The following is a 26451-nucleotide window of genomic DNA, read 5'->3' as shown; positions in this document are numbered from 1 at the left end:
GCTGGTCTGCACAGTAGCCCAGAAGTGCCAGTGTAGCTGGTGGGTCCCTTCTCTTGCTCAGGAACTGGTGGTTTACCTTGAAATGTTGTGGTTTTGTAAATACAGGTATGTTCCTATGTGTGAATCAGTCAGAGATACAGAAACACCTATCCCTGGAATGAGCCTTAGGATGAAAAATTTCATCTCCCCTTTTATTGGTAATTAAGGGGAGGACTGGTGAAATTAGACAGCTGCATAAATACTTCTCTGTGTGAGAGAGTGAATGAGAATAAATCGAGAAGAAAGAAGAGGAAAAATACAGAATGAGAGGCTATTTAAAGAAAAAAACTTGGATTTAGTTCAGGATAGGGTTTTATCACTTCCTTACACATGCATTACAGTTTTCTCTGTGTGGTACAGAGCTATTCTGGCATGTAACTCTGAGGTGTAAAATATGTCAGCATTGAACTTTGATGTTTGTCTGTGTTTGTGTTTAAACACCATGTTGAGATTTACACATTCTGGGAGTCAGAGCAAACAAGCTGATTGACCTTTGGACCCAAGAAATTTGCTGAAGGTGTATTTATATTATCTGTTGGAATACCAGGCTTCATTATTTATTTATTTAGAGTGGCTGGTTGCTATGCTGAGCGCTGGCATTAAAGTGCTACCATTTCTACAGCACATTTAAGAGCTGTTTTGCTGCAGTTGAGCTGGGAACTGAACAATGGCCCCGAGGAGCCAGGGGACAGGGGCCAAAAGGAGCCAGGGCTGTTTGAGAGAGAGCTGAGGATGGAATTACTGTAAACAGACACAGACTGTCTTCTAGCTGTACGTCCTATCAACAAAATCTCTACATATTGTACAAGGAAAGAATACAGAATACATGAGAATAATTATTGGGAACCTTTGTACTTGTCTCATACCATGTTCTGAAATGCTCTGTGTTGCTACTTACTGGTTAGAGCTTTGGGGTGTTTTGCCTTTGGGGATGTTTTCATTTACATCATCAAGGTGTTTAAACCTTTGCATTGACTCAGTTTGAATTAGATTTTCTTTTCAGTTATAGCATGGTGTCCAGTCAGTCATGTGTGGCACTCAGCAAGTTCTGATCCCCCTGGCAGTGGCACTGCCTGCCAGCCTGTGGTGAGAACACCAAATTTGGCTCAACCTCCTTAGTAGTTTTACTGCTAATTTTACCTACATGTGATAGTTTCCATTCCCTTTGCTATGAGATTTCATTTCTTTCCAGCTTCTGTGCTCAACCCTAAATTTGTGGATTTTGTGCAGTCAACATGTACCATGCACAACCTTCTGCTTGGCACTCCTCTGCAATTTTAAGCTTTGCATTTGACAAAAAGAAATGAAAAAGCCTTGGAGTGTCTAGCAAGTCATCTTTTGATAGGGCTTGTGCAAACTGACTGGTTTTCTCTTTTTACACTGTTATCTGGCTTACACTAATATGCAAAGCTTGAATTATTGATCATAATTAATAACTTAGAACAGATTGTGATTATCAGATGGTGTAATCACCATATTCCGAGTTCAGAACAAGACTTCCAGCAGAGGCATGGAGTTGTGGGGCCAAGCCCAGCGTGCCATGGAGGAGGCTGGCAGCAGTGCCAGGGTTCAGGTTCTGGTGCAGGGTGTGCAGTGTGTCCTGACCAAGCGCTCCCAGCGCCTGCGCACACAGACATAGTGGCGGGCTTTTGGAGGTAGGCGGCGATATATAACCATATTTTTGAGATTAGAATCTTCAGAAAGATAACTTAGTTGGGACTGTGAGGCTATGAAACTTCTCTGGTAATTAGACTGGATGGGATTTCATCTTACACTCAGTCTCAGAGGCTGGTTTTGTTGCTCACAACAGAGATGGACCGGAGCCGTTTTCAAGCAAGGTGGCAAATGTTGTGTTTCAAGAGGTTATGAATTGTCACATCTGCTGCTCCTCTACTGTAAAATTTGATCTTGCACTTAAAGCTGTGAAGAGGACAAGAAATAAATCCCAGAAGGGTTTATGCAAATGGAAATACAATGTCTTGTGCTTCATTGATGAGCATGGAGACTAAAATTCTCAGTCTAATGGAATGGAAGTCTCTTGGGCATGAGCTTGTAAATCCATCCTGATTCCTGTTCTTTACCCCCATTGCTCTGCCATTGTGCCTCAAATGTGACTTAGATAAATGTCTAGGAGACATTTCCTTCTCAAGTGATGTTTCTTTTCTCGAAGTTGTTTGTTGGCCTCTCCAAAGAAATAGCCAATAAGGGAACAAAGCAGTGCCAGTTCTATTTGCAGCTCCAGAACTGTATGTTCTGGATTTTTTGCAGTTAAGACTGCCACCAATTTTTAGGCAATGATAATTCCTGTTCAAGTGTACCCTGAGAGGTCAAAGGATCCATACTCAGTTTGTAATTTCAAGTAGTTGTCAAGAACTACTTGGTCCTGGGAGGCGCTGTCTATTGAAATGCTTCCTGGAGCACTTCTGGAAAAAGCCAAGAGCATGTGAATGAGCTGTGTGCAGGGATGAAGTGCTTACAGATGATCCAGGACATGTTAGTGTTATTATGAGGGATGAACAGCACTGACTTTTCTCCGGAAGTGCTCAAGTGTTGTAATCCAACTTCCCAGAGATGTGTCCAGATTCATAAGTGCTGCCTGAGAAGCTGCTTTGCTCTGGCTGAATTACTAGAGAAATCAACTTTCTGCTTTCAGTCCCTTCTTGCCTGCTTGCAAAATTCAGAATCCTCACTGTTGCTTGCTTTAACTCTTGAGAATTTGACTGTACCTTAGAGGTGTTTGGTCAGTGAAGTATCAGCTCTGCCTCAGCCTCACACACTGGTAGCTCTGTCAAGGCTCATAGCTGTTGATACTCTGGTGAGCCAAAATGGCAGAGAATGTCTGTGTTAATGAAATGGGAGAAGGAGAGACTTTTATGAGTTTATGATTTAATGCCTATGAAATAAAAATCCACTTCCAAAGCCTAATGGTGTTTTGCAAAGACTGTACTGTATAATCCAGTTAATATTGGAAAGACTGGCCCCTTTGAACAGTATTTCTTGTGTTGGAGAACAGCCCTGTGCAGATGTGAGCAGTCAGGGGGTGTAGGGGCTGAATGGGTTCATTCACTGCTCAGCAGAGTGGGAAACTGTGCCTGGTTTCCTCAGAGCCATTTGCTTTTCCTACAGAAGTTTCATTATAGTGCCTTTGCCAGGAATTTGTCAGCCCTGGTTTTGATAGTCTCTAGTGGAGAAGTTTTGATTCCTATGTCTTTAGTACGTCTTGATCTTTGTTAGGTTTTCTTTTAGAAAACTTTGATCTCTAAAAATTTTCCTTGTCATTTTAATTTACTTTTTTCACAGATTATCTAATTTGAGGTGTGATTGAATGGGAAAGGGATGCTCAGTTCTTAGGCATTCTGCATTGTTAAATGCCAACAAAACCTAATAAAAGTAACTGAAAAAGATGTTAATAATAGGACTGAAACAGACTCCCCAGCTCTAATATGTAATTTAGTATTCTTGTTTATCTGAAACTGACTTTGGAAGAGTTTCTTGGGCCTTTCCAGAAAAACCCCACAGCCCTGAAGTCTCAACTGGTATTTTCACAGCATTTTTCAAAGTCAGACCTGAGTGTCTGCTTTTTGGAAGATTTCTTCTTGTTAATTGTGCTGTCCTCTTTCAGTTCAGTGTCAGCTGGGATGGGAAGAAGTTGAGGGAGGAAGTAGCACCAAGAAAGGGCTGGATGAGAGCTGTGCAAGCCACACTGCTGCTTGAACCTGGGGTTTCCCTCAGTGTTTCAGTTTCTCCAACAGAACTGAAAACCTCAGAGGAATTACAAGTGCTTGAAAGCCTTGTGTCATTGGAGGGGTTTAGCTGAGTAAGATTTGAGGCTATTTTGTGTTTAGGCTGAGAGTATTGGTGAGAAGTTATGTAAAAAAAAAATGGTATCAGGTCTTAGAATTTAGCCTTGTATTCCCAGTAATGGAAAATTTGGCAAGTTTTGAGATGAATTTATCAATGGCATGCTCCTCCCACACAAATTGCATCTGTAGGTCTATGAATATTTCATTTTGGTCTTTATGAATCACACTGACATAATAGTTCACAGATTTCACAGAATGCTCTCAATTTTAAGGGACCCCACAAGTATTTTCTAGTCCAACCCTTAAGTGAATGGCTCATATGTTATTGTCCTGATTTGTAGGAATTAGTATATACCTTCTAAAAGCTTCTTTATAACACATACCAGTGTTGTATGACCTACTGTAACTAGAGCTGGATATTAAATTAATACCAATCTCCTGAAGTGAGGGCAAAAGCCACTGCTGCTGTTTCAGAGCTGTGACTTCTTTTTTGAGGCTCAGGACAAAAGCTAGGAGTGTCTCCCATGGATTCAGTAAGAGTTCTTGTTCTAGACTGTCTTAAAATATCTGTCACTCTCAAACACTCATCTCTGGTTGCACTCTCAGAGCCTCTGGAAGAGTCTTGCTAAACTGCATTGGAGAGTATCTCTTGCTGGCATCAAATTCCTGGTGCACTGGGATGGGAATGTGCCCCAGACTTCATCCAAACCTGGAGCCCTTCCTTTAGTAATGTACAAAGGTGTACAGTTAATTCCTGACTCTGCTGGGGAGTGGGGAAGAAATGGGAAGACATGAAATCCTTGCAGGAAACTCTGTTCCAAAGCTGGAACCCTTTCTTTTGTAATGAACAAAGGATAATTCCTGACTGTGCTGGGGAGTGGGGAAGTGGTGTGAAGGTGTGAGATCCCTGCAGGAACCCTGTTCCAAAGCTGGAACCCTTCCTTTTGTAATGAACAAAGGATAATTCCTGACCATGTAGGAGTGGGAAGGCAGGAGATCCCTGCAGGAACCCTGTTCCAAAGCTGGAACCCTTCCTTTTGTAATGTACAAAGGATAATTCCTGACCATGTAGGGGTGGGAAGGCACGAGATCCCTGCAGGAACCCTAGGGAGCCCTTCTGCTTCTGTCAGCTTTCAAACCCCATGTGCTGGGCCAGTTGTCAAGGAGACACTTTTGTTCTGCAAGTAATAACTGATTTCTGACACATTCATTCCTTCTCAGCTCAGAACATGACTAGACCTGACCTGGCCACCCCAGAGAATATTAGTCCTGATAGAAGGAAGAGAGCTGCTTTAAAATTACACACTTTCAGAGCTGAGAGGACCTGATTTTCCTCAGAATCTGATTAATCACCATGCACTTGTTTTTAATAGGCATCATGACTTAACATAATGAAATGAGAAAGCCTTCAAAATTAGGTTTATAAAAGAAATGGACACAGTTCTGATGTACACTGCCCAGTGCAATATGCCAGTGTGGTGCACTACATTTAAGGTGGCCTGGTTTTAAAAGACTCAGTGTAAAATTTATATATTTAGATTTCAGTGCTAAGAAACTGTTGCCAGGTGAGCATCTGTCCCCATTCTGAATGCTTTTCCTGCCCCGTGGTGGTACCACAATGACATACAGCCCATGAGTCTAATGGATTTTGAAATGCAAAAAAGTAAGTGACCATTTGGAAAAGGCAATCTGACATTGTGTAGGAAGGAAAATGTAATCTAAAAGGAAAATGCACTAATGTAATCTAAAAGAAAATTTTCTATGCTGTAGATATTTTAGTGTAATGAGAATATTTACCTGTAGTGCAAATATGAGGTTGTAAGTGATTAATCTCTCCTGTTATGTGTGTGGTTGGAAAGAAACCACCATAGGAATGCAGCAGCTTCAGGGATATGTTAAATGATGGTTACTTTAATCTTCCTTAAATTTAAGCACTTAATCTTACAGTGAACTAGGAGAGCATGTCACAACTTATCAGCAACCAGAAGTACATGAGAAGAGCTGGGGAGGGCATGTTTGTCCATGTCATGTGAAATAATACATTAATTTGAAACTTTTGGTAGAGTATGAGAGCACAGATCTGATTGGGTGCCTTTATGGTCTCCAGCAAGGCTTTATTTCTCCAAAGATGACATCCTGATGGCAGCTTTATTTAATGGCTTCCTGTTGGCAGCTCCCTGCTCTGTTGATTGGATTTAAGGATGGGCAGAAGAGCCCTTGTTTGGAGTGCCAGGCTGCCATGGCATGGAGCCTGTGCTGGGGGCTGGTGCCAAGGCCAGCACTTGGAATAACATGCTGGATAAGTGTCTCTGCCTGGCAGGCACCACCAGGATTTATCAGCTCTCAGATCTTTGGTGTCTGTGGAGCAGCTTGGGCTGGAGCTGTTTTAAGTTATAATTTGGAACATACCTGTCTTTTGTTGCTGGGTATGTTGTAAGGAGAATAAATAATGTTAACAAGAAGTGGTACTTGCAGAGTTGCAGTCTTGTCATCTCTCATCAAGACACAGTGATGTAATGAGAAAATACTGTCCCAATTGAGACCATGCTGAGCTGGCACACCAAGATCCAGCACTTTTTAACATGCTGAAGGTCTGGCACCAAGGCAGCTAAATGAGGCTTCCCACTAAATGCAAGGACTGTGCCAATGCTGTAAACAATCTTAAAGTTTTAAAGATGAGGTTTTATATTAATGTCATTGCAGTGCCTCAAAAACTGACTTCACACCAAAGACTGTTTAGCATTAGAGATGCTAAATGTGCTCTATAAGAACAACAGCAAAAGATGATGCTGACCTCAGGGTTGGCAGGGATAAAATAAATAAATGTGACAGTGGAGATAAAAACCAAGAGGTGACAATGAGTACCAACACAGAACTCTCTGCTGATGAAAGCCAGAGACTGCAGCACCACTTGTTGAGCCAGTTTAAGGTTTTGGAAGAGGCATCACAGCAATGGAAGTTTTCAGGTGGGGTTTGAAAAGCAGCAGTAAAGAGTTTTGAAGAATGTTTAGAGAGGTGCAGGAAGTGTGGTAGAAAACAGACAGGTTGTTTTAAAAATTAATGCTGGGAGGTAAAGGCTGCAGTAGACCTAATGCTAGATAAAGGTGAAGGGAGTATGGGTAAAGTGAAAGTGAATGCCTTGAAATGAAAAGAGAGGCTCAGCTGGAGGAGGAGGCAGTGAAATTCAAAATGAGCTGACCTGGTCAGAGCAGTAGATGAGGTGCTTGATCTTGAGTGGGGGGTTGGACCAGAGGACATCCAGAGGTCCAGAGCCTCAGCCACAGTCTGATTCCATCATTCTCAGTCTCACTTGTACCACAGGAAGGAAAAAGGCAGATTTTCTGAACTTCAGGGCTGACAGGAAGGTTTTGGGCCATGATGTTTCAGACCACTTATCTGAAGTGATTCATCCCTATTTTATTTGTGTAGTTTCATCACCTACAGTGACTTGTAAAAGTGTTGCTGAGTATTTATGTTGCATTTATGTCATGGCTCTGGCACAGGCTAGAGAAAGTCTCAGACTTGTGGAACTGTTTCCATCTGAAGCACTGTAGGTAGTTTTTACTGCATTATAAAAGAATCAAACATGCTGTTGAGCTAATGTCTGCTTTAATTAGCCAGGCACAGCAATTTGCTTTAAGAGTGACCATAATCCATGCATACAGTCCTAAGCATTTGACTAAAACATTTTAAAGGAATCCAAGATATTATTCTTAAGGCTGCTGTGGAAACCTGCTTTATTAGAGTGATACTATGCAGTGGATAGTAAAATTACCAAGGAGGAACTTAGAAAACTCTAAATACGCTCTGAATTCCATTTCTCAAAGAGATCAGCAACATTCAAAGTTGGCATATCAAGAACTATCTGGTTTTACATCAAACTGCCAGAGCAAATGCCAGGAATTTGGCCCGACAGCAACCTGAGAGGAATGAAAGTATAAAGGCAAGTGAAAAAACCAAAAAAAACCCCAAAAACCTGAAGAATTAGGACAAATGGATGATAATGATGAAGTTCACAGAAGAAGCCAGTTAATTCATTCTGCATGAGTGATGGGGAGAAGAAAAAAATAACAGTTCACTTGATTGCCTGCTCATAAAATTGGATAAGGGTCTAGAAATTTGGTATCTTTCCCTCTGAGCAGTTTGAAAATGTCAGCTAATGATTGAGTATTTAAGTATTGAGGATAAGTCTGAGTATTTGGTTTAAAATCCAATAACAAATGCCAGTAAGTGATAAGTGTTCACTGTCCCTTTGATTCCTGTCCCAAACTGAAGACACAAATCTCACACAATTGGCTGCTTCAAGGTTTTCTGCAGGAAAGGGAGACTGAAAAGAAAAACTCCTCAAGACAGAGAACAACAGCCTCAGAGCTGAGAATAAGCTCTGGCCTTTTTAAACCCATGCTTATCAGGAATATAAAGCAGAAATTATTAGAGATTCTTTTAGCTGGGCCCAGACTCTGTTCTTCAAAGCATCCTGTCAACATCCTGAAGAGCTGAACAAGTCAGACCCAGGCACTGCCAGATCCATTGGCTGATAACACTGACGCCAGGAGAAAAGGGTCACATACATGTTGTTTGACCTTTATCCCAGTGGGGATTAAATTGATTCTAATTAATAGACTTGGGAATAGATGGCTACCTTGGCAGAGCTTGTAACTAATTTAAATTGTTCATCCCATTAGTTTAGCCATAAACTATGCATAATTACAATGGGATTTTGTGGACAGCTGCCCTTATGTTGCCACCTTCTTAATTACAATTTACTGACTGCAGTGCTGCAGAGCTTATTTGTTTTGGTTAACATAGGGGTTTCTGTTGTCTTACACTGCCTGAGCAAGTGTGTCAGGGCTCCATTTATGGCAATAAAATCATGTTGGAAAGCACCAATGCAGCTCTGCTGAATCCGTTGTGCTTTAGGTGTGTGCCTGTGAGGTAAACCTGGCTCTCAGTGTGTAACCAGTGACAGCTGTACCTCTGAGTACACTTAACCAACATAAAATTATACATACTTGGAGGTTATATATATGATTTTTAATATATATATTTATATAAATGATGCCTGGAAAAGCTATGTCTGTGATTATCCTGTAGTATGCCACAGTTTTAGCTGTGGTATACTAGATTTACAGATTAGAAAGAGTCTAGATTTACAGATCTAGATTCAGTTACTAGATTTACTGATTAGAAAGAGTCTGTATAAAGGTGGGGTAGCAGTTGGTGTGACTTGGCTAATAATATATTTCTTGCCTTCCCTGAGTGAAAGAACCATTTAAAATCAGTGCAGATGGAGTTTTCACTCAGTCATCTTCCCTTCTCTTGAGCAGTACAGGTGTGTCCATGGGTGCTCTTTGTCATTTTGGTAGATCCTCTTTCCCAGTAAGTCCTGGACTAGAGTCCTGCTGTCTGAACTCCTGTGAGTGCTGGCCTGTGGCAGAAAGTCAGACTTCAGGCACTGAAGATCTTACTTCAGCGTTTCTTAGAAGCTGCACTAAGGAGCAAATGTCTCCTTTATGGCCAGGCCTACATTTAGAAGACAGAAGTCTCCACTTAAAAAACCATGATCTTTTCTTCTTAGAATTGGGGTTTGTTTTATTTGCCCTTTGAATCACCAGGTACACCCAAGATTTTATTTGTGTCTGAAGAGCTGGCAAGCTTGCACCATTTTACCTGAAAGCAGAAATTCTCAGGTGATCTTTTTACTGGACCTCAAGAAAAATCTCAACTATACCAAACCTAAATTGTGGGAAGACAAACACTGAGCAGTTTGTCTTTCCATGCTCTTCAACAGAATGGATCAGCAATAACAGTGGGCAGTCAGATATTTTCTGCATGAACATTAAATTAGTGTTTGTCTTCCATCTGTCATTTCAGTCTCCTTGCTGGCAGTAAACACAGACAGCTTGTCTCTGATCAGCACTTCCCTGGGCAAAGCTTGGTGGAGAGGCAGTGGAAAATCCTGACATCCCCTTTCAGCAGCTTGGTTTGATGGTGAATACTACCTCAAATTCCCTGTACCCAGCTCCTAAGAAAACCTTCCCAGTGAGGACAAAGTCAGCCTTAAGGAGCCGAGGTCATGCTCCAAGTGGGATATTAAAGGCACCCAGCTGGTACAAGTGCTTCTTTCCCAAATGGTAACAGCTCAGGGCTGGCTCTGGCCACAGGGAGCTGTCAGGAATTATGTCAGAATATTTCCAAGGCCCCTGGGAAATGCAGGAGCCCTGCCTGGCTGAACTGAGCTGTTTGATTTGGGCTTTGGGATGTGCTGGTTGTGCAATGCTGTGGCTTTCTGCTGCTTGCTCCTGGATTGTGACCCAGGCCCCTCAGAGACCACTGGGTTTATATTTGATGTGCTTATGGAGGTAGCATTGTCTCTTCAAAAGCAAAGTCTCAGCCATCAAAGGGGGTTCAGGGTTTATTTCCCTGGATGATGATGTGCAACTGTGGCAGATTGTTCTGTGACACCTTTTCTGATGAAAGGGGAGGGGGGTGTTTGTGTGCACATGTGTGGGAAAGGGATCTGGCACTCTGTGTGTCCTTCAGAGCCAGAGTTCAGCAGTGGGTCAGCCAGCTCCTCCTGACATCACTGCACTTGTTTACAGCTCTCTCTGAGCTCTCCTGATGCCTTTGACCGCTGACACTGCCCCATCTCAGCCCAGCCTTTGTGCAAAACCAGAAATTTACAGGAACAACTTATATTTATAAAGGCATTTAGTTTCTCTTCTTCACTGACTTGAAAGGGACAATAAGAGATAGAAAATTCTTAAGCACAGAAAGCAAATTAGGTAAAATAAATTATGTAAAATTATAAACTACACGTTTTGTGGCTGTTGTTGAAATTGTAAATGCACTAAATAATGAGAATGCTGGTTATAGACTGAAAAAAGATCTTGTTTACAGCTCTCACTGAGCTCTCCTGATGCCTTTGACCACTGACACTGCCCCATCTCAGCCCAGCCTTTGTGCAAAACCAGAAATTTACAGGAGCATCTTACATTTATAAAGGGGTTTTATTGTCCCTTTCAAGTCAATGAGGAAGAGAAACTGAGGGTGTTTTGAGTATAGCATCTTACATTTATAAAGGGATTTTAGTTTCTCTTCCTCACCGGCTTGAAAGGGACAATGAGAGATAGAAAATTCTTAACCACTGAAAGTAAATAATGTTTATAAAAGAAACTGTATAATATTATAAACTACACTTTTTCAGGTTGTTGAAATGGTAAATGCACTAAATAATCAGAATGCTGGTTATAGACTGAAAAAAGATCCATCTCAGAGGGAGTTGATACATTTAGGACGAAGTTAGAATGGTTTCTTTAGCCACTGGAACCAGTAAAAACAGTTAAAACACTTTTGGTTTGCAGTTCAGTCTCAGATTTAGGCCAAGTAATGTTATTTATTTCAGGATCCAGGTTTCTAAGTGCAATTCCAGCACTGACAATCCATCACTGCTGCACGTGGGGATTGCTGTCCTTCAGGCCATTGCTTTGGTTGGGTTTGTCACTTCTATTTCAGTGGAAGCAAAAAGTGAATGTGAGTCAACCAAAAATAGGCCTGTTTTTTTAGGGCTAAATTTCACACACTTTCTTGGAGCAGTTTCCAGATCCCCAATGCTCTGAAGCTGCTGGCAGGGAGGGAACCCTTCAGGCAAAGAGCTTGTGACTGCCTTTGAACACACTGAGAATTATTGTGCCTCAATATTCTATTTCTGCCCCTCAGTTAAGTCTCAGTTGCTGACCAGGTTACTTTCTATAGTTTATTTTATTGGAAAGTCAGGTTTGTCTCCTTCTGTGATAACTTAATTGATTTTATGTTCACATTGAGGTGAATTCATTTCATTTTGCATTGCAGTGGCCTGAGAAGCATGCAGTCACATCCAAAAGATGGCAACTCCCAGGCAGCTGTAAGTTAGGAGTGTGCTAAAGCTGGATTTGTGCCTGACCAGCACCTCCTGTTTAAATAACATTTGGCAAATTGGTTAGTTAAATAACCATTGTGGCAGAATCTGAATTTGAATTGCTTTGGTCATTTCTGGGAAAAAGTAATGAACGTGTATTTAACTTTTGGTTTTGCATTTAGATATCATTTTATTTAACAGAGCTGTGCTGTTTTTCACATTTTTTGAAGGCAAGGTAGCTGCTGTATCTTAACAGTGTATTGAAAAAAAAAATGTATCATCAGTGAAAGATCCTTTTTAAGCCATGCTGTACCCCTGGGTGGGGGCTGTGCTCTGGGAGCTTACAGTCCTCTGCTTCCCATCCTCCTTCTTTGACTTAATAGACTGAGAGAGTTAAATATGTCCTGAAAACTGCCATTTGTACAACTCATGAATAGATTTTAGAGATTCTGCTCTGTTGCATAGCAACAGCCACCATTAAAAAAATAACATTTTGAAAAGCACATGAAAAGATAGGCAACCACTTAAGCATTTCAATATTGAAGCTTTCTTCTGAGCAGCGTCCTTTATTTCTTCAACTAAAATTCTTATAAGAAAGGCACCTTTTGACAGCTTTTATATGGTTTGAAAATGGTAGCAGTTCTGTTTTTCTAGAGGCAGAGAAAGGCTTGTAGGGGAGCTTGTCTGGAGCAGTTGCTGGTGTTTATACACAAATTTAAGGCAGGCTATTTTAACTCCAATACTTCTCCAGTAACCTCACGGGAGAAGTTATTTTTTCAGTCACGAGCTGCATCCTATTATGCACATGGATGATCTGGAGCATATTTTAGCCCTTTCTGGAGGGCAGTTTGTAATGACAGCACTGGGAACATTATTCACCCTTAGGTTTCTGTGGCTATTTTTGTTGCAAACCTTCTCCCAGCTTAACTAATTTCAACCCTTCCCTGGTTTTTCTTTTCAGTGATGTTTTGAGTATAGCATTGAATTGATAAATCTATATTTTTTTTATTTTTATAGAGCTTGTAGAGGATTTTTTATATATTCCCCAAAATAAGTGAAGTGCTGGTGAATTGCTCATCATGATTTAGCTTGGAGCAAAACTGAAGGTGTTCTGAATTAAAGCTGGCAATTCTGCAAACTGGTAATGCAGCATAACTAATGATTTGTAAGCCATGCAGGGTCTAGCCTAGGAGTCAGTGCTGTCCCTGGGGGCTGGAAGTTAAAACCCCCCAGCATGTCAGGGTTAGGCTGCTCTGCTCCAGAATTCATCTCAGAAAAAGAAAGGCAAACTCCACAGAAGAATCCACTTTGACTGGCACCCAGTTTGTAGCTCTTTAAATTCTTCTTTCCCATACATTTATATTGTCAGGTTTTTCCATTTGTTAGTTAAGAATGAGCAGACTTTTCAGTAAATCATTGGTTGAAGAGACAATTTTTGGGCAGTTTTGCCCAGTCAGGTGAAATAACACTGTATTGGAGCCACTTTTTAATTCCACTTGTCCTTTTCTCTTAACATTACCTTGTAATCTAACTTTTGGATTTTTTTAGCTTTCCAAGAACACTTACTGTTCAGTGAAGACATAGCTTTGCATTGCAGTAAATTTCTAACTCTCTAACATGAACATTTAACCTGCCACAGGTTCTCTACCCAGATAGTTAGATGCAGTAAGTAAAAATAATAATGCAGCATTTTGGAAGGAAAATGTGCACACAGCTGAACTTCAGTGATGCTGAAATGTCCTGTCAGACCATCACAGTAATTTCTTTTTCCCCTTTGAAATGTTATTTACTGACTTTCTATCCCTTCATCTTGTCTGCTGTGCTTGCAGGACAAAAGGGCTTTCTGCACCTGCATATTTCCCCTCCCCACAATTTCCTGACATTTTTATAGGAATTTGGATTACAGGGATGCCATGCCAAGCAGACGGAGGCGGCAGCAGCACCCTGGTTATTTTTGCAGGGTGGAGTATTATATTTCTATAGGTGGGTGTCTCCAGAGCCTTACCTCAAACACAGAACTTTCCTAACCCCTCTCCCCACCCCCAGATTCTCCACTTCTTCCTGCTCTGCAGCCAGAGCAGGAATATTCCTGCAGGATATTTCTTGGTGATAAAAACAGGAGCAGGCTCCCAGTACTGAAGTGATTTCAGCATTTATTACAATAAGAGAAAGGCCCAGAGCAAGGGGTACTGAAGGGATTTCAGCATTTATTACCATAAGAGAAAGGCCCAAAGCAAGGGGTACTGAAGGGATTTCAGCGTTGATTGGCCATGACAGCTCTGTCCAGGCTGGCTCGTGGTGCACTTCACCGAGCTGTGTTATCACAGAATCCCAGAGTGATGAGGTTGGAAGAGACCTCCAAGACCATCGAGTCCACCCTGTGCCCTAACTCCTCACCCAGACTGTAGCACCAAGTGCCATGGCCAGGCTTTTTATAAACACATCCAGAGATGGTGATTCTACCACCTCCCTGGGAAGAGCATTCCAGTACTTTATTATTCTTTGGGTGTAAAATTTCTTTCTAATGTCCAGCCTATCCCTTCCCTGATGTAGCTGGAGACTGTGTCCTCTGTGGTACCTTGAGTACCCTATTTCTGATAACTGCCCTTTTAACCCCTTTTACAATATAACAACAAACTAACAGCACATGCTTAACGAGCTATCAACCATTTTACAACAGTTTCTAGCCTATTTTTAACATTTGTGTGCTTCGGATCCCTGCAGCAGCAGCCTGTTCTCACACATGGGGTGGCAAACCACTCGGAGCCTGTCCTTTTTTGCCCCACAGATGCTCGCAGGGACCTTCCAGGGTGACAGCTTGTGGCCACTTGGTGCTTTTTGTTGGAGCGTGCACTCGGTTTGACCCTGTCCCAGCGTTAATGGAATTGTAAAGGCTGACTCCTGCCTGACCTCTCTTGCAAACAACCCTCACCCTTGCCCTTCCTCCTCTGCTCCGAAGAGTTGCTCCCAAGGCAGTCTGGAGTGCTGCAGACTAAAGCAATTGGGAAAAAAAAAAAAAAAAAAAAAAACCTGGAAAAAAAAGAAAAAAGTCAGCATGGGGCCACCTGTCCTTACATAGTCCTGACTGTGAGAACAGTGGGCATTTGTTCCCTTCTTCACAGGGAGCTGCTCTTAAATGCCTGTGTGCACACGGAAAATCACACATTTTCTTTCCAAGGAAGGCCCCTGTTGAACAGCAGGCAGGTGTTGACATACTCCTCTGTGATTTTTCTTTTTTAGGTGCTGTTTGGTTTCTTTAAGAGGGAAAAAGGGGTACATCTGGAATTGACTGTTGTTTAGGTGAATAATGTTAATCCCATTGAGTGCTAAGTCAACATATAAACTAATAAAAGTTCTGACTCCAGACTAAAATGATTGGAATTCACTCCTTTAGTCACCTTTTGAGGTCTCTTTAGCCCTAACTGTTAATCTCATTACTATATGTTACTCCTGGACCTAAACCAGTTTATTATAAAGTCTGTGGTTTGTGTTTACCAGGGTGGCAGGATTAAATTTTAATTCAATTCTTACAGGCTTTACAACTGCTAAATAGTAATCTTGAAAAGCTTGCATGTCAAACAGATAGAGAGGCTTGCTCTCTTGATTCTCCACGTTTACATGCAACTTTTCTCATACCTGTCCTTTGCAGCTTTGATATTCACTGTGGGAACCGAGAGGAATTCTCCACTGGCCTGTTTTGTTTGCTTACCTTTACAGAAGTGTCACTAAGGCGCTGGGTTAAGTATTTTGACCTACTTCAGGCATCACAAGGTTCTTTTTTTTCCTTTCTAAAGCAAAGATTGGCTTTTCACACTGCAGGGCCACACCTTTCCCTCTTCCAGTAATCAGCCTTTAGCTGCCTCTCCCATGGAGGACTCCTGAAAGAACTTGTCTGCCTTTGCCTGGGGCCAGGAGAGGGGAAGGGGTGGAGGAGAAAACTCTTCTGCCATTGACAGGCAAAAGACCTGGAGCTTTTGAGGCTGTGGGATTTAGCTTCCCTTTCTCACGATATGCAAAACTCTGCCAGGATTATGGGACACACTGGAATGCATTTTTTCCGAGGGCAGGCTGTGAGTTCGTAGTACCAGGCAGTTGTGAATATAGGGGGATAAGGCTGGCATACTTCAGTGGATTATCTACACTTTGTACTTCCTAAAAGTATGCAGGGACTCCTGAGTGCTGGGCGCAGAAAGGCTTTCTATGTTTGAACAAAGGTCTGTGCAATTGCAGATACCAGCTCACACAGAGCAACTTTTGTTCCCCTGGGCTGGGAAGGAGGTTGAAAGGGGGAATGAAATGTGTTGACCTACCAACTACTTCCTATCTCTGCGGATCTGGGGCTGGGAGCTGTGCTTGATTTGTGGAGGCAGCAATAATGAGATCAGGCAGGAAGGGCATTTGTGTTAATCTTTCAGTGTCTTCAGATTGTATCAGAGAATTGCTTTATGAATCGTAAAATGGAGAAACTTTCAGAATGGAAGTTATAGCTGCTAATCACAGCCCACCTTGTGCTGTAATAGACCAGGAGTGAACAGTTCTTTACTCAAATACAGCCCAATAGTGGCAGTCGTGGTAGGACACCTTTCCAGTACTGCTCCAGCTCACTGGAGGCAGAAATTCTAGCACAGCGTGTTTGCTGAAGGTACAGAGCCAAAATAATTGATGATGCAAAAGGGCAACATTCCTTTGCTGCCATTCTTGAGCTGTGCTAGCAGTAAAGTCAGACTGAGCAAGTTAACTAGCCTTGTGAATGATGTAAAGTTAGCTCTAACCTTGTGTCCTGCACTAGTAATATCCTTCAGTCTCTGGAGGCATTGATCACTTGTTTATATTGTGGTTGACAGCAGCTTCAGTCTAGACCAGTTTATATAAATTAGTGGCTTTATCTGATTTTGCGGCGGTCAGAAGCATAACTCTTGTTGTGCTATGGTGAAAGTCAGGCTTTGGCCCTGCAGTCAGGACTGGGGCTTCTGGCACTAAGCCAGCCTTGCCTTGGTCCAAGAGCAGCAAAACCCTTCCCTCTGACTCCCCTCTGACCCAGGACAGGCCTCATTAGCAGATTAAATCCAGAGTTAAAGGATCCAGAGTTAATCCTCTGGGAGCAGAGGATGCAGTGCCTGCCCCTCCAGCTGAAAGGATTTTCCTAAGGTCAGATAAGGAGTTCTGTGACTCCAGATCAACAGATAAGGTTTGTTTTGCAAAAACCCATTAATAAGCCCTGGGACAATCTGCACCAAGTGTGATGTCACAGCCCCTGCCTAATTTGAAGTTCATCAAGAGGAGGAGGGCACGTGGAGTTCCTCCATCATCATAAATCTCTTCTTCCCTGTGTCCAGTGGCAGGATCCCACCTGCAGTGTCAGGGGTGCCTTTCCCATCCCACCTGCAGTGTCAGGGGTGGTTCTCCCATCCCACCTGCAGTGTCAGGGATGGCTTTCCCATCCCACCTGCAGTGTCAGGGGTGGTTCTCCCATCCCACCTGCAGTGTCAGGGGTGCCTTTCCCATCCCACCTGCAGTGTCAGGGATGGCTTTCCCACCCCACCTGGAGTGTCAGGGATGGCTTTCCCACCCCACCTGCAGTGTCAGGGATGCCTTTCCCACCCCACCTGCAGTGTCAGGGGTGGTTCTCCCATCCCACCTGCCTCTCTGGCTGCTGCCAGCCCAGGGTCACACCGAGGTAAGCACAGGCAGGAAGCCTTGGAGCAGGATTATCCACCTCCCCGGGCACCTGCCCTCACCAATTTTCTGGTCAGTAACTCTGTGAGAGGAGAGTGTGTCTGGTGCAGCAGGAACAGGCAGGCAGGGGAGGATAGTGAGAGATGGAGAGGGGGAAGAAATAAGGGCTGGGTTCTTTCCAGGATGGAAAACTGTCTGTCCAAGAATTTATCCAACATGCAAATTAAATACCCTCTGTCCACCACTGAGTTACAGTGAATGGATGGCTGTGCAGCATCCTGACAGGCTGGAAATGAACACAGTGCCTCTCCTTATTCCTTCTCATTTTCCTCTGTCCAGACAGGAACTTCTGTGTCTGTTGGAGTCATTCTCAGCTTCCATTTGGGACGCACTTATTGCCAATTTAGACTTGCACTTAGAAAGGAAAGAGGAGACAGACCAGACTCTGAGCCCCATGTCTACATTTGAAAAATTGTGCTTCCTAAGAAAATGGACCATTTCTGAAACCACAGCTCTGGGCTCCTCATGAGTGCAGAGCCCTCAAATCCCAGCTGGGGCAGGGTGAAGTGGTGCCTTTCTTGATGTTTGCTGATGTTTACTTTGTTGATGTTTACTGAGTAATATTCCTTTATCCCAAGGGTTGCATCCCAAGGGAAGTGAAGAGCCAGTGTTTGGGTAACTGGAGCTCACAGGGCAGCAGCAAACAGCCCCAGGCCCACAGTGGCTCAGCAGGGAGCAGAAGGGTTTGTTCAGGAGCACTGGGAGATCATCACTAATGGCACATTTTGCAGAAGAGGGTGAATGCAGGAGGGCAGAGAACTGAGGGAGTGTGTAGCAAATCTCAGGAGGCAGTAGGTCCCAGAAAACATCAGAAACAGCAGGAAACTGCTGTACTGCTCATGCAGCAAGACTGCAAACCAAGCCCTTCCTAAAGATGTTCAGCAGCAACAGAAGCCCCAACTGTGAGACAAATGCAGCAACTCCAGACTTGTCTCGCTGTAAGATCTGATGTCCTGGGAGGCTGGGGGGAAGCCTGTGCCAATTCAGTCTGGCCAGATGGAAGAGAGAAATTTAAAGTCTCATATGATCTCATAGGAGCAGTCAAGCTTGAATTTGGACCAAAAGCACATTGTATTGAGTTCTGAGTTTTATCCATCTGTAAAAAGTAGCAGAAATGACGGCAGGAGCCCTCACTTCCCACTGGGCCATCAGGGACCTCTCACAAAAGAATGGACTTTTATTTACTGCCTTTCTCTTGCAGAGGCTGCAGCCTTCACCTGAGTGTGGACAGTATCAAAGACACGAAAACCTCTCATGGAAAGAAGTCAGTGTTGAAATTGATGTTGTCAGCAGGATAAGCAGCAAATTCTGTCTTCCCCAGATGGCCCAGATTTTAAGGGGGTCACCTTGCAAGACTTGCCTATAGGATATTAAAGGTCTCAATGAAACTGTTGGGGCATAAAAAAATAGTATATCCAAGAGTTGCATCACAGACAGATGTTCCTTTGACAGGTCATCCTTTGCTTAACTGTTCTTCCATGTGTATTTCCTGACATTCAATGCACCAGTGGTAGCTCCTGGGAATAGGAGGCTGCATGGATGTTTGAAACAGATTGAAGTGAAGAGTGAGGGATCTACTTTTTATTTAGCAATAGCAGTGTGAAGCACTGGAGTATTAGATATGTGAGCACAGTTTCCTGCCTTACACTCTCCTTGTCTGACACCTTATTTCTGTTTCTCTCCTCTTCCTGTCCTACCTTCCATCACTCTCCAGCAAGTCACTTCATTTTTTAGTGTGTACATTGACTAATCCAACCCTGCAAAGAGGGTGAAGTTCACCAGGATGCAAAACTCTGTGGGCATCAAACTCGATGTTTGCAGTTGACATTTTGTGGTGGCTTTTTTTTCCTCCCCTTTCCACAGAGGTTTTTCCTCCCCCTTTCCATGTGGGTTGTGAAAGGGAGAGCGAGTTGTGCATGTGCTTGCAGCTGAGCAGTATTTTGTAAATACTTCCTGAGAGCTTGTGAAATTTCTCACATGTTCTTGATTTCCCTTCAAGTCTGCAGTGTACACATGAAAAATATTCCTCGGTCTAGCCCTGGGATCAGAAGTGAGTAAATAGCCATCAGTTTTACAAGCTTTGAGGAGGTGCCAAGCCCTGATGGCCAAGGGTGATACACTGAGACTTTAGAAGCCAGGCCAGTGCACAAGCTGCAATTTCAGCCATATGCTTTCTTATAGTTTTTAAGTGTGATCACAGCTTTTTCCTTGAAAATTACTTCCCCTGAGATAAGATTTCCCATGAAATGGCTCTGGCATATTTATACACACTCTGAAGTTTCTGGTTAACCAGATTTGTTAGTGCTCTGGAGAATTTGAGGATATAAATCTTATCAGTCTGGGTGTGTTTGTGTTCACAGATGTGCCAATGACATGGAAATGGGATTAATTGTAAATGTAACTTGTTTAGGAAGTGGTTGAGGATTTGGGTACTTCTGCATTTTAGCCTTGCTGGGGTACACTAAAGAGCTCTTTGACCCTGCAGAGATTAGTTTTAGTACCAGTTATGAGATAAGCTTAGCTAGTCCTTAAAAATAAGCATGTTAAAGCTCCCTGCCAGAGATTTGTTGTGGGGTAAGAATACTGCACACATAATTGTTTTATGTTTATCTTGCTGTTATTAAGTGAATTGCAGGGATTGGGCTATAGGCATGATGCAATTCAGACCTTTCTCCTTCTGTTCTTTCAACTTTGGGAAAACTCAAAGATTCTTTAATCTTTGAAGTGTGTGTTTGTTTTTAACCATTAAAAAAATCAATATACTGTTCAGATTCATACAGACTCAGTACACAGTAGTGTGAGAAGGAGCTGTGATTGTGGATCACATGTGCTTGGAAATAGCACCATAATTTTGCATTTTTAATGTAGCAGCCATTTCTTCTCTCTCTTTTGGATCTTGCTCTTAGAGTCACAGAACAGTCAGCTGATTGCAGTAACATGCTCCATTCAGTAATTTATTTTTTGCAGAACAACAGTGACTCACCATTTATAACATGATAAGTGCTGAGAAGACTTAGTTGAAGAGCAAAAACCATAGATCAGTTCATTCATAGATGTCTTAAGTAACAGAGATGAAATTATATTCCTTCCAGTAGCCTTAAAAGAAATAGCAAATAAGGTTGTGTACTCAGAAAAAATATTGTGGTTCCATCTGCTTAGCTGCAGATTAATGTTTGAAGGCAGTGGTGGAGGCCCAAGCTCAAACTTGATGGTTTTGCCTCACTAGAAAGATTGTACTGGACAAAGCCCCATGATGAACCTGGTGACTTTTCAAGTTATTTCTATTTCTGACCTCACTGATGGTGTAGAAATGCAGATAGGGTTGGCTGGTTATGTCTCATTGTAAATCAGATCCATGCTCCATTCTTTGAATGTTTGTTCTGTAAATATTCCGAATTTTCTTTGTGCAAGAAGCAGTGTACAGTTTTTATTGTGTTAAAAGGCAGTGGCAAGTGAAATCCTGCATATAGGAGCTGCAAAATAAATTAATGCTTGAAATTTCTCACTTTAGAAGTCTGTTGTAGGATGAACACTTGTTTGAAATGCACCTGAGACACCAGCCTGCAACCAGCATTGCAAGTAATTACTAGGCTGAAAAAACACATTTTACTACAGAGCAAATTTTATCTCCATACATGAAACAAGAAGTAGAAAACACACCAGATATTCAGGAGGGTCTGTGGTTTTAGCATAGATTTGTCATTCTGTACATGTGTACAGCAAAACAGGGAGAGATTGGAAATGACACGATGCAGAAAAATTTCCAAATGTTCCATATACCAGTCACATTAGGCTTGAGATTTGAGTTTTTGTTTTAGCTTGTGTTGCTTGTAAAGAATCTGTAAACAGAGGGTCAGCAGTGGAGCACAGGTCCCACTTGATACTCCCCATGTAACAGAAAGTCATTGCTTTTCTTAAATGAAGTAAAACAACAGCCCTGGCAGTGAAAACATCAAAGATTTCCATCAAACCACTGAAGTCAGAAGCATGTTTTAATTATTTTAGATATGAAACAGAAGCAGTTCCACTCTAACAAAAAATTCTTGCTACAGATCATCCTGTGGGGTCGGACTGAGAAGTGCCTGAAGGAGACCACGGAGGAGATCAGGATGATGGGGACAGAGTGCCACTACTTCATCTGTGATGTGGGCAATCGTGAGGAGGTCTATCAGCAAGCCAAGGCCGTCAGGGAAAAGGTCTGGGAGAGCTCTGCTTGGGAGGGTGGCACCTTGATTTTGTGAGATTTTCTAAGTTTTCTGATGTTTACATTCTTGTAACGAACTCTCTCACACACTTTATGTAAATAACTTATTGTTTTGCATTCTTTTATAGAACAGGAGAAATTTGATGGACTGTTGGTTTGTCCAGTGTCATTGGAGAGGTGGCACTGTCACCCTCCAATCCACTGTCACTTTTGGAAATCTATAAATGTTGGAGTCAGAAATTAAAAGCTCTCTTTTTACCTTAATAGAGCAGCATGTCCACATTGTGTTATTTCATGTCTTAGAGTGACAGGAGGGGGCTGAAGGAGCTGGGGGCCTCACTGAAGAAAAGGAGACTCAGGAGGAGGATTATATATATTATATATTGTATATTATATATTATATATATGTATTATGTATTATATATTATGTATTGTTGAATATAATCCACAGATTATAAATTCTGCCCCTTAGCATAGCTCACCCTGAAGGTTTCATGAATCATTTCACACATTTTAGTGTTAAATAACAGCCCCCTCTGTAGAAAAGGAGACTCAGGAGGAGAAGACTCAGATTTATATATATAATTATATATTTTATATGTATGTGTGTATAATTTTATATATGTATGTATGTATGTATTGTAGAGTATTAATCCACAGATTATAAATTTTGCCCCTTAGCATCGTTCACCCTGGAGGTTTCACAGATCATTTCACACATTTCAGAGTTAAATAATTCAATAACAGCCCCCTCTATAGAAAAGGAGACTCAGGAGGAGGACACTTATTATATTTATATATATAATTATATATTTTATATATGTGTGTGTATAATTTTATGTATGTATGTATGTATGTATTGTAGAGTATTAATCCACAGATTATAAATTCTGCCCCTTAGCATCGTTCACCCTGGAGGTTTCACAGATCATTTCACACATTTCAGAGTTAAATAATTCAATAACAGCCCCCTCTGTCTCCACAGGGATGTAAATGGATCAAACTCAGCTACCCCAGTTACTCTCAGCAGCACTTTGCTCACAGGGGAAAAACAACAGAGCATTAAAAGAGGGGAGTAAGTGAGGGACATGATGAAAGACACAGGGTGCTAAGGTGTCAGCTACATTTATAAACATCCATGATTAGCCTCCACCTTCATCCTTGCCTCTTCCAAATCAAAGTGCTTTCACTTGAAATAGTGCCTTGCACTTGTGGCTCTGCACAACTCCCTGACAGGAGGGTGGTCCTGCTCTGCTCCCCGGGAACAAGGGACAGAAGGATGAGAGGAAATGGCCTCAAGTTGCACCAAGGGATGTTTTAGATTGGATATTAGTGAAAACATTTTCATGGAAAAGGTTGTAAAGCATCAGAACAGGTTGTCCAAGGTAGTAGTGGAGGCACCATCCCTGCAAGGGTTCAAAAACCATCTGGGTGTGGCACCTGGGGACATGGCTTAGTGCTGAACACAGTGGTGGAGCTGGGTTGATGGTTGGACTTGATCATCTCAAAGGTCTTTTCCAGTCTTAACAATTCTGTGATTCAGTATTTGATGAGGAAAAAATATATTGAGGAAAAAGAAAGGTGACCATGCAGATAAGATTGTACAAAGTCCAGCTCCCTGTATGAGGTGATACAAAGGATTACAAGGCCCATAGGCAATAATGTCATAAACTGTGAAAATAACAAATGTATTTGGGCAATAATGGCTGTTCAGCTCTAATGGAAATGGCTGATTTGTGGGGAGAGATACCTTTTGTCACAAGCTTTTGTTTTTTGCAGGTGGGTGACATCACCATCCTGGTGAACAATGCTGCTGTGGTCCATGGGAAGAGCCTGATGGACAGCGACGACGATGCACTGCTCAAGTCCCAGCACATAAACACCCTGGGACAGTTCTGGGTGAGAGCAGCCCCTGTGGCCCATGTAGTCAGAGCTGGTGTCTCGGTTGGGAAAGACAGGTGTTTGCTGAGGAAGGCAGGAACATCCCCTGAAATGGAGAATGCAAACCCTCCCCACCCCTCTGAATTGCTATAAATTTTACATTAAGGGGCTCTCAGGCAAAAAATACAGGAGCAGGAATAACAGTTCTTTACTAGGGAAGAAAATAAAAGGCTAAAATAAACAATGGATTAAACCAAACCAACCCTGCCAGAGCCAGAGCACAGCCTGACACCCTGTGGGTCAGGGTGCTGGCAGCAGTGCCATTGGAATTGTGGCTCAGCCCTCCTGCAGTGCCAGGGCTGGTTCTGCTGGAGCAGGGATCCTGGAGAAGGGTGCAGTCTGCCTCTGAAGGTCCAGGGGCAGAGGCAGCTGCTGCTCCTCTGGGAATCCAGTGGAGAAGCTGTGCTGGTGTTCCAGAACCTCAGATTCTATCCAGGTAGGAATGCCTGGCTCCTCCCTCTGGGCTCACATCTCCCAGTGGGATGCTGCAGTTCTTATCAGCCATGCAGGGACATTCAATGGCCTGTTATCAGCAGGTGTCCCCTCCTGAGGGAGAGGTGGTTGTGGAAGAGATAAGGAAAACTGCCCACTTGACAAAAGACAACTGCCACACAGATGGGAATAGAATACATCTTGCCTTGCAATCTGGAACAGCTGGGAAGGAGAGTGACAGATTACAGGGATGCTTGGTAAAACCAGTCTGTCTTGAAAACAAGAGAGAAAAAACAATGTGTGGGGGAAAGGTCGGAGGAAAGAGGTCAAAAATAAACGTAATTTTTTTTCAGTAGTACTCAGTATTTGATGCTCTTTATTCCCATTCTGTGATTTCCAGTGAAACATTTGATGTCTTTGTCAAAGCCTGAGCTCACAGAGGAGTTTCCTGTATGGTGGTGTGAAGGGAACATCAGAGGAGTGTGGGGCTGCAGGGAAGGGAGCTGTGAAGCTCAGTCCATTTTGAATCAGACAATAGAAATGAAAAAGAGTTTCCTGTGATTTCATCACTTAGTTGAAGACTTTATCCTGTAGAAGTTCTTAAGCATAGAAGGCACTTTCTTCGTGGCCTTTATCTGGGGGTACTGCTTATATATGTGCTAGGAAAGTCTTTTGTGGCGTTTCTACACAAACTTTGCCCACTTAGAATCTCAGAAAATGACAAAACAACGAGGTCCTCTGCCACTCCTTTCCTTACATAATGAACAGGAACACTTGGGCTTGTTGTGTCTGTGTCACCTTATTTTTTCAGTCAGTGCTGTTCTTGTTGTATCACTGCTAAGCAATTTTTTTTTCTTCTTTTCTTCTTGTAACTCTCTTATTCTTCAGACCACCAAAGCATTCCTGCCAAGGATGCTGGAGCTCCAGAATGGGCACATTGTTTGCCTGAACTCTGTCCTGGCCTTGTCAGCCATCCCTGGTGCCATTGACTATTGCACCTCCAAAGCCTCATCCTTTGCTTTCATGGAGAGCCTGACCCTGGGGCTGCTGGACTGTCCTGGAGTGAATGCCACCACAGTCCTGCCCTTCCACACCAGCACAGAGATGTTCCAGGGCATGAGAATCAGGTCAGTCCAGGGGAACTAGAATAAAGCATCTCATTTTAAATGAATCATCAGAATACACTCCTAATTAATGCTTCATTTAGTTAAGAGAATTTGATGTCTTGTTTGGCTGCCTGGGAACAGAGGGTCACTTTAGGCTACCTGGGAGCCATCAGACTGGTTCCCTCAGTGTGCTGGGATATTCCTGCACCACCCTGTGCTGCTGAGAGAGCTGGAAGCTGGTTTTCCCTGCCTGTGTTCAAGCCATACCAGAGAGAGAGGGGAAGCCATCTGCAGTGGTCCTGCAAAAGGACCAGTCTACAAATTACCTGAGAATTAACAGTTCCTTCTTTATTCACAGGAATACTTAATCCTGTCCCACTGAAAGGAATGACAGCCACTTACTGAAGTGAGACTATCAGTACCTCCTTTTTACCCCTGTCCAAGAGAACAAGTAATGGCTGTCCAAATTAATCTTTTACAATGGGTAAAATAACCTTTAATACAGATTGTGCTCTCTGAGTCAAGAAAATCTGCAGTGTCAAGCTATTGCAGGAGCTGGGAGAAGCCTTATGATTGGTGTTAAAAGCAATGGAGGAAAATATTTGTCTTTAACCTGTCAAGGATTTGAATCGAGCAAAGAGGAACAGAGAGTAAAAGGGAAAACACCATCACTGAAAAGGCACCATTTGGTGTTGGTTTGCATTCAAATTCAGAAAAACCCTGAATCAGGGCTCTGATTACTCTCTGCCACTTCTCCCTGAGGGCACCACCATGTACATTCTTAACTGTTTAGCTAACCCAGTAGTACTAGTTGGAACTGAGCTCTCTGCTTTTGGGCCTTTTGGTTGGAACTGGAATTTTCTGTCTCTTAGAGACATGGCCTGTCCTGGGCATGTTTGAAGGCCAGTTACCAGCAGTAACTTAGAGTAGCAGGACTTGGACAGTGACCCCTTAAAGGAGGAGCTTGGTTCACCTGTAATTATTTTATTTTCTCTGTCCAGGTTCCCTAGTCTTTTTCCTCCTCTCAAGCCAGAGACAGTGGCCAGGAGGACAGTAGAAGCTGTTCAGATGAACCAAGCCTTCCTGCTCCTTCCATGGACAATGCATGTCCTTGTTATCCTAAAAAGGTGAGTATTTCCTTTGCCCAGCAATAGCCTGGCCACGAGGGAAGGTTGGGTCTGTGTTTGTCCCCTGAGGCAAAGCTCAGGCTGGCTGGAACTGCTCTCTCATCTCAGTCATGGAGGCAAAAGGGAGACACTTTGAAATTCCCTTTGGAGATGTTTTCTCTTTGTA

At 42.7% G+C, this 26451-nt stretch overlaps 1 protein-coding gene across 1 annotated transcript in view; it reads left to right on the top strand.

Moving 5' to 3' along the window:
* DHRS3 (dehydrogenase/reductase 3) overlaps positions 1-26451 on the top strand; it is a 33462-nt gene that overhangs the window by 1942 nt on the left and 5069 nt on the right. The window contains exons 2-5 of the mRNA XM_059866940.1: positions 21528-21671; positions 23459-23578; positions 24941-25179; positions 26160-26285. Coding sequence (XP_059722923.1) covers positions 21528-21671; positions 23459-23578; positions 24941-25179; positions 26160-26285 — 629 coding nt within the window. The remainder of the gene's footprint in view (positions 1-21527; positions 21672-23458; positions 23579-24940; positions 25180-26159; positions 26286-26451) is intronic.

This window comes from Haemorhous mexicanus, chromosome 23 (genome assembly GCF_027477595.1).
Source record: "Haemorhous mexicanus isolate bHaeMex1 chromosome 23, bHaeMex1.pri, whole genome shotgun sequence".
NCBI classification, from domain to species: Eukaryota; Metazoa; Chordata; class Aves; order Passeriformes; family Fringillidae; genus Haemorhous; species Haemorhous mexicanus.
The sequence above is the reverse complement of the archived record's forward strand: the minus strand, read 5'-3'. Positions and strand labels throughout refer to the sequence as shown.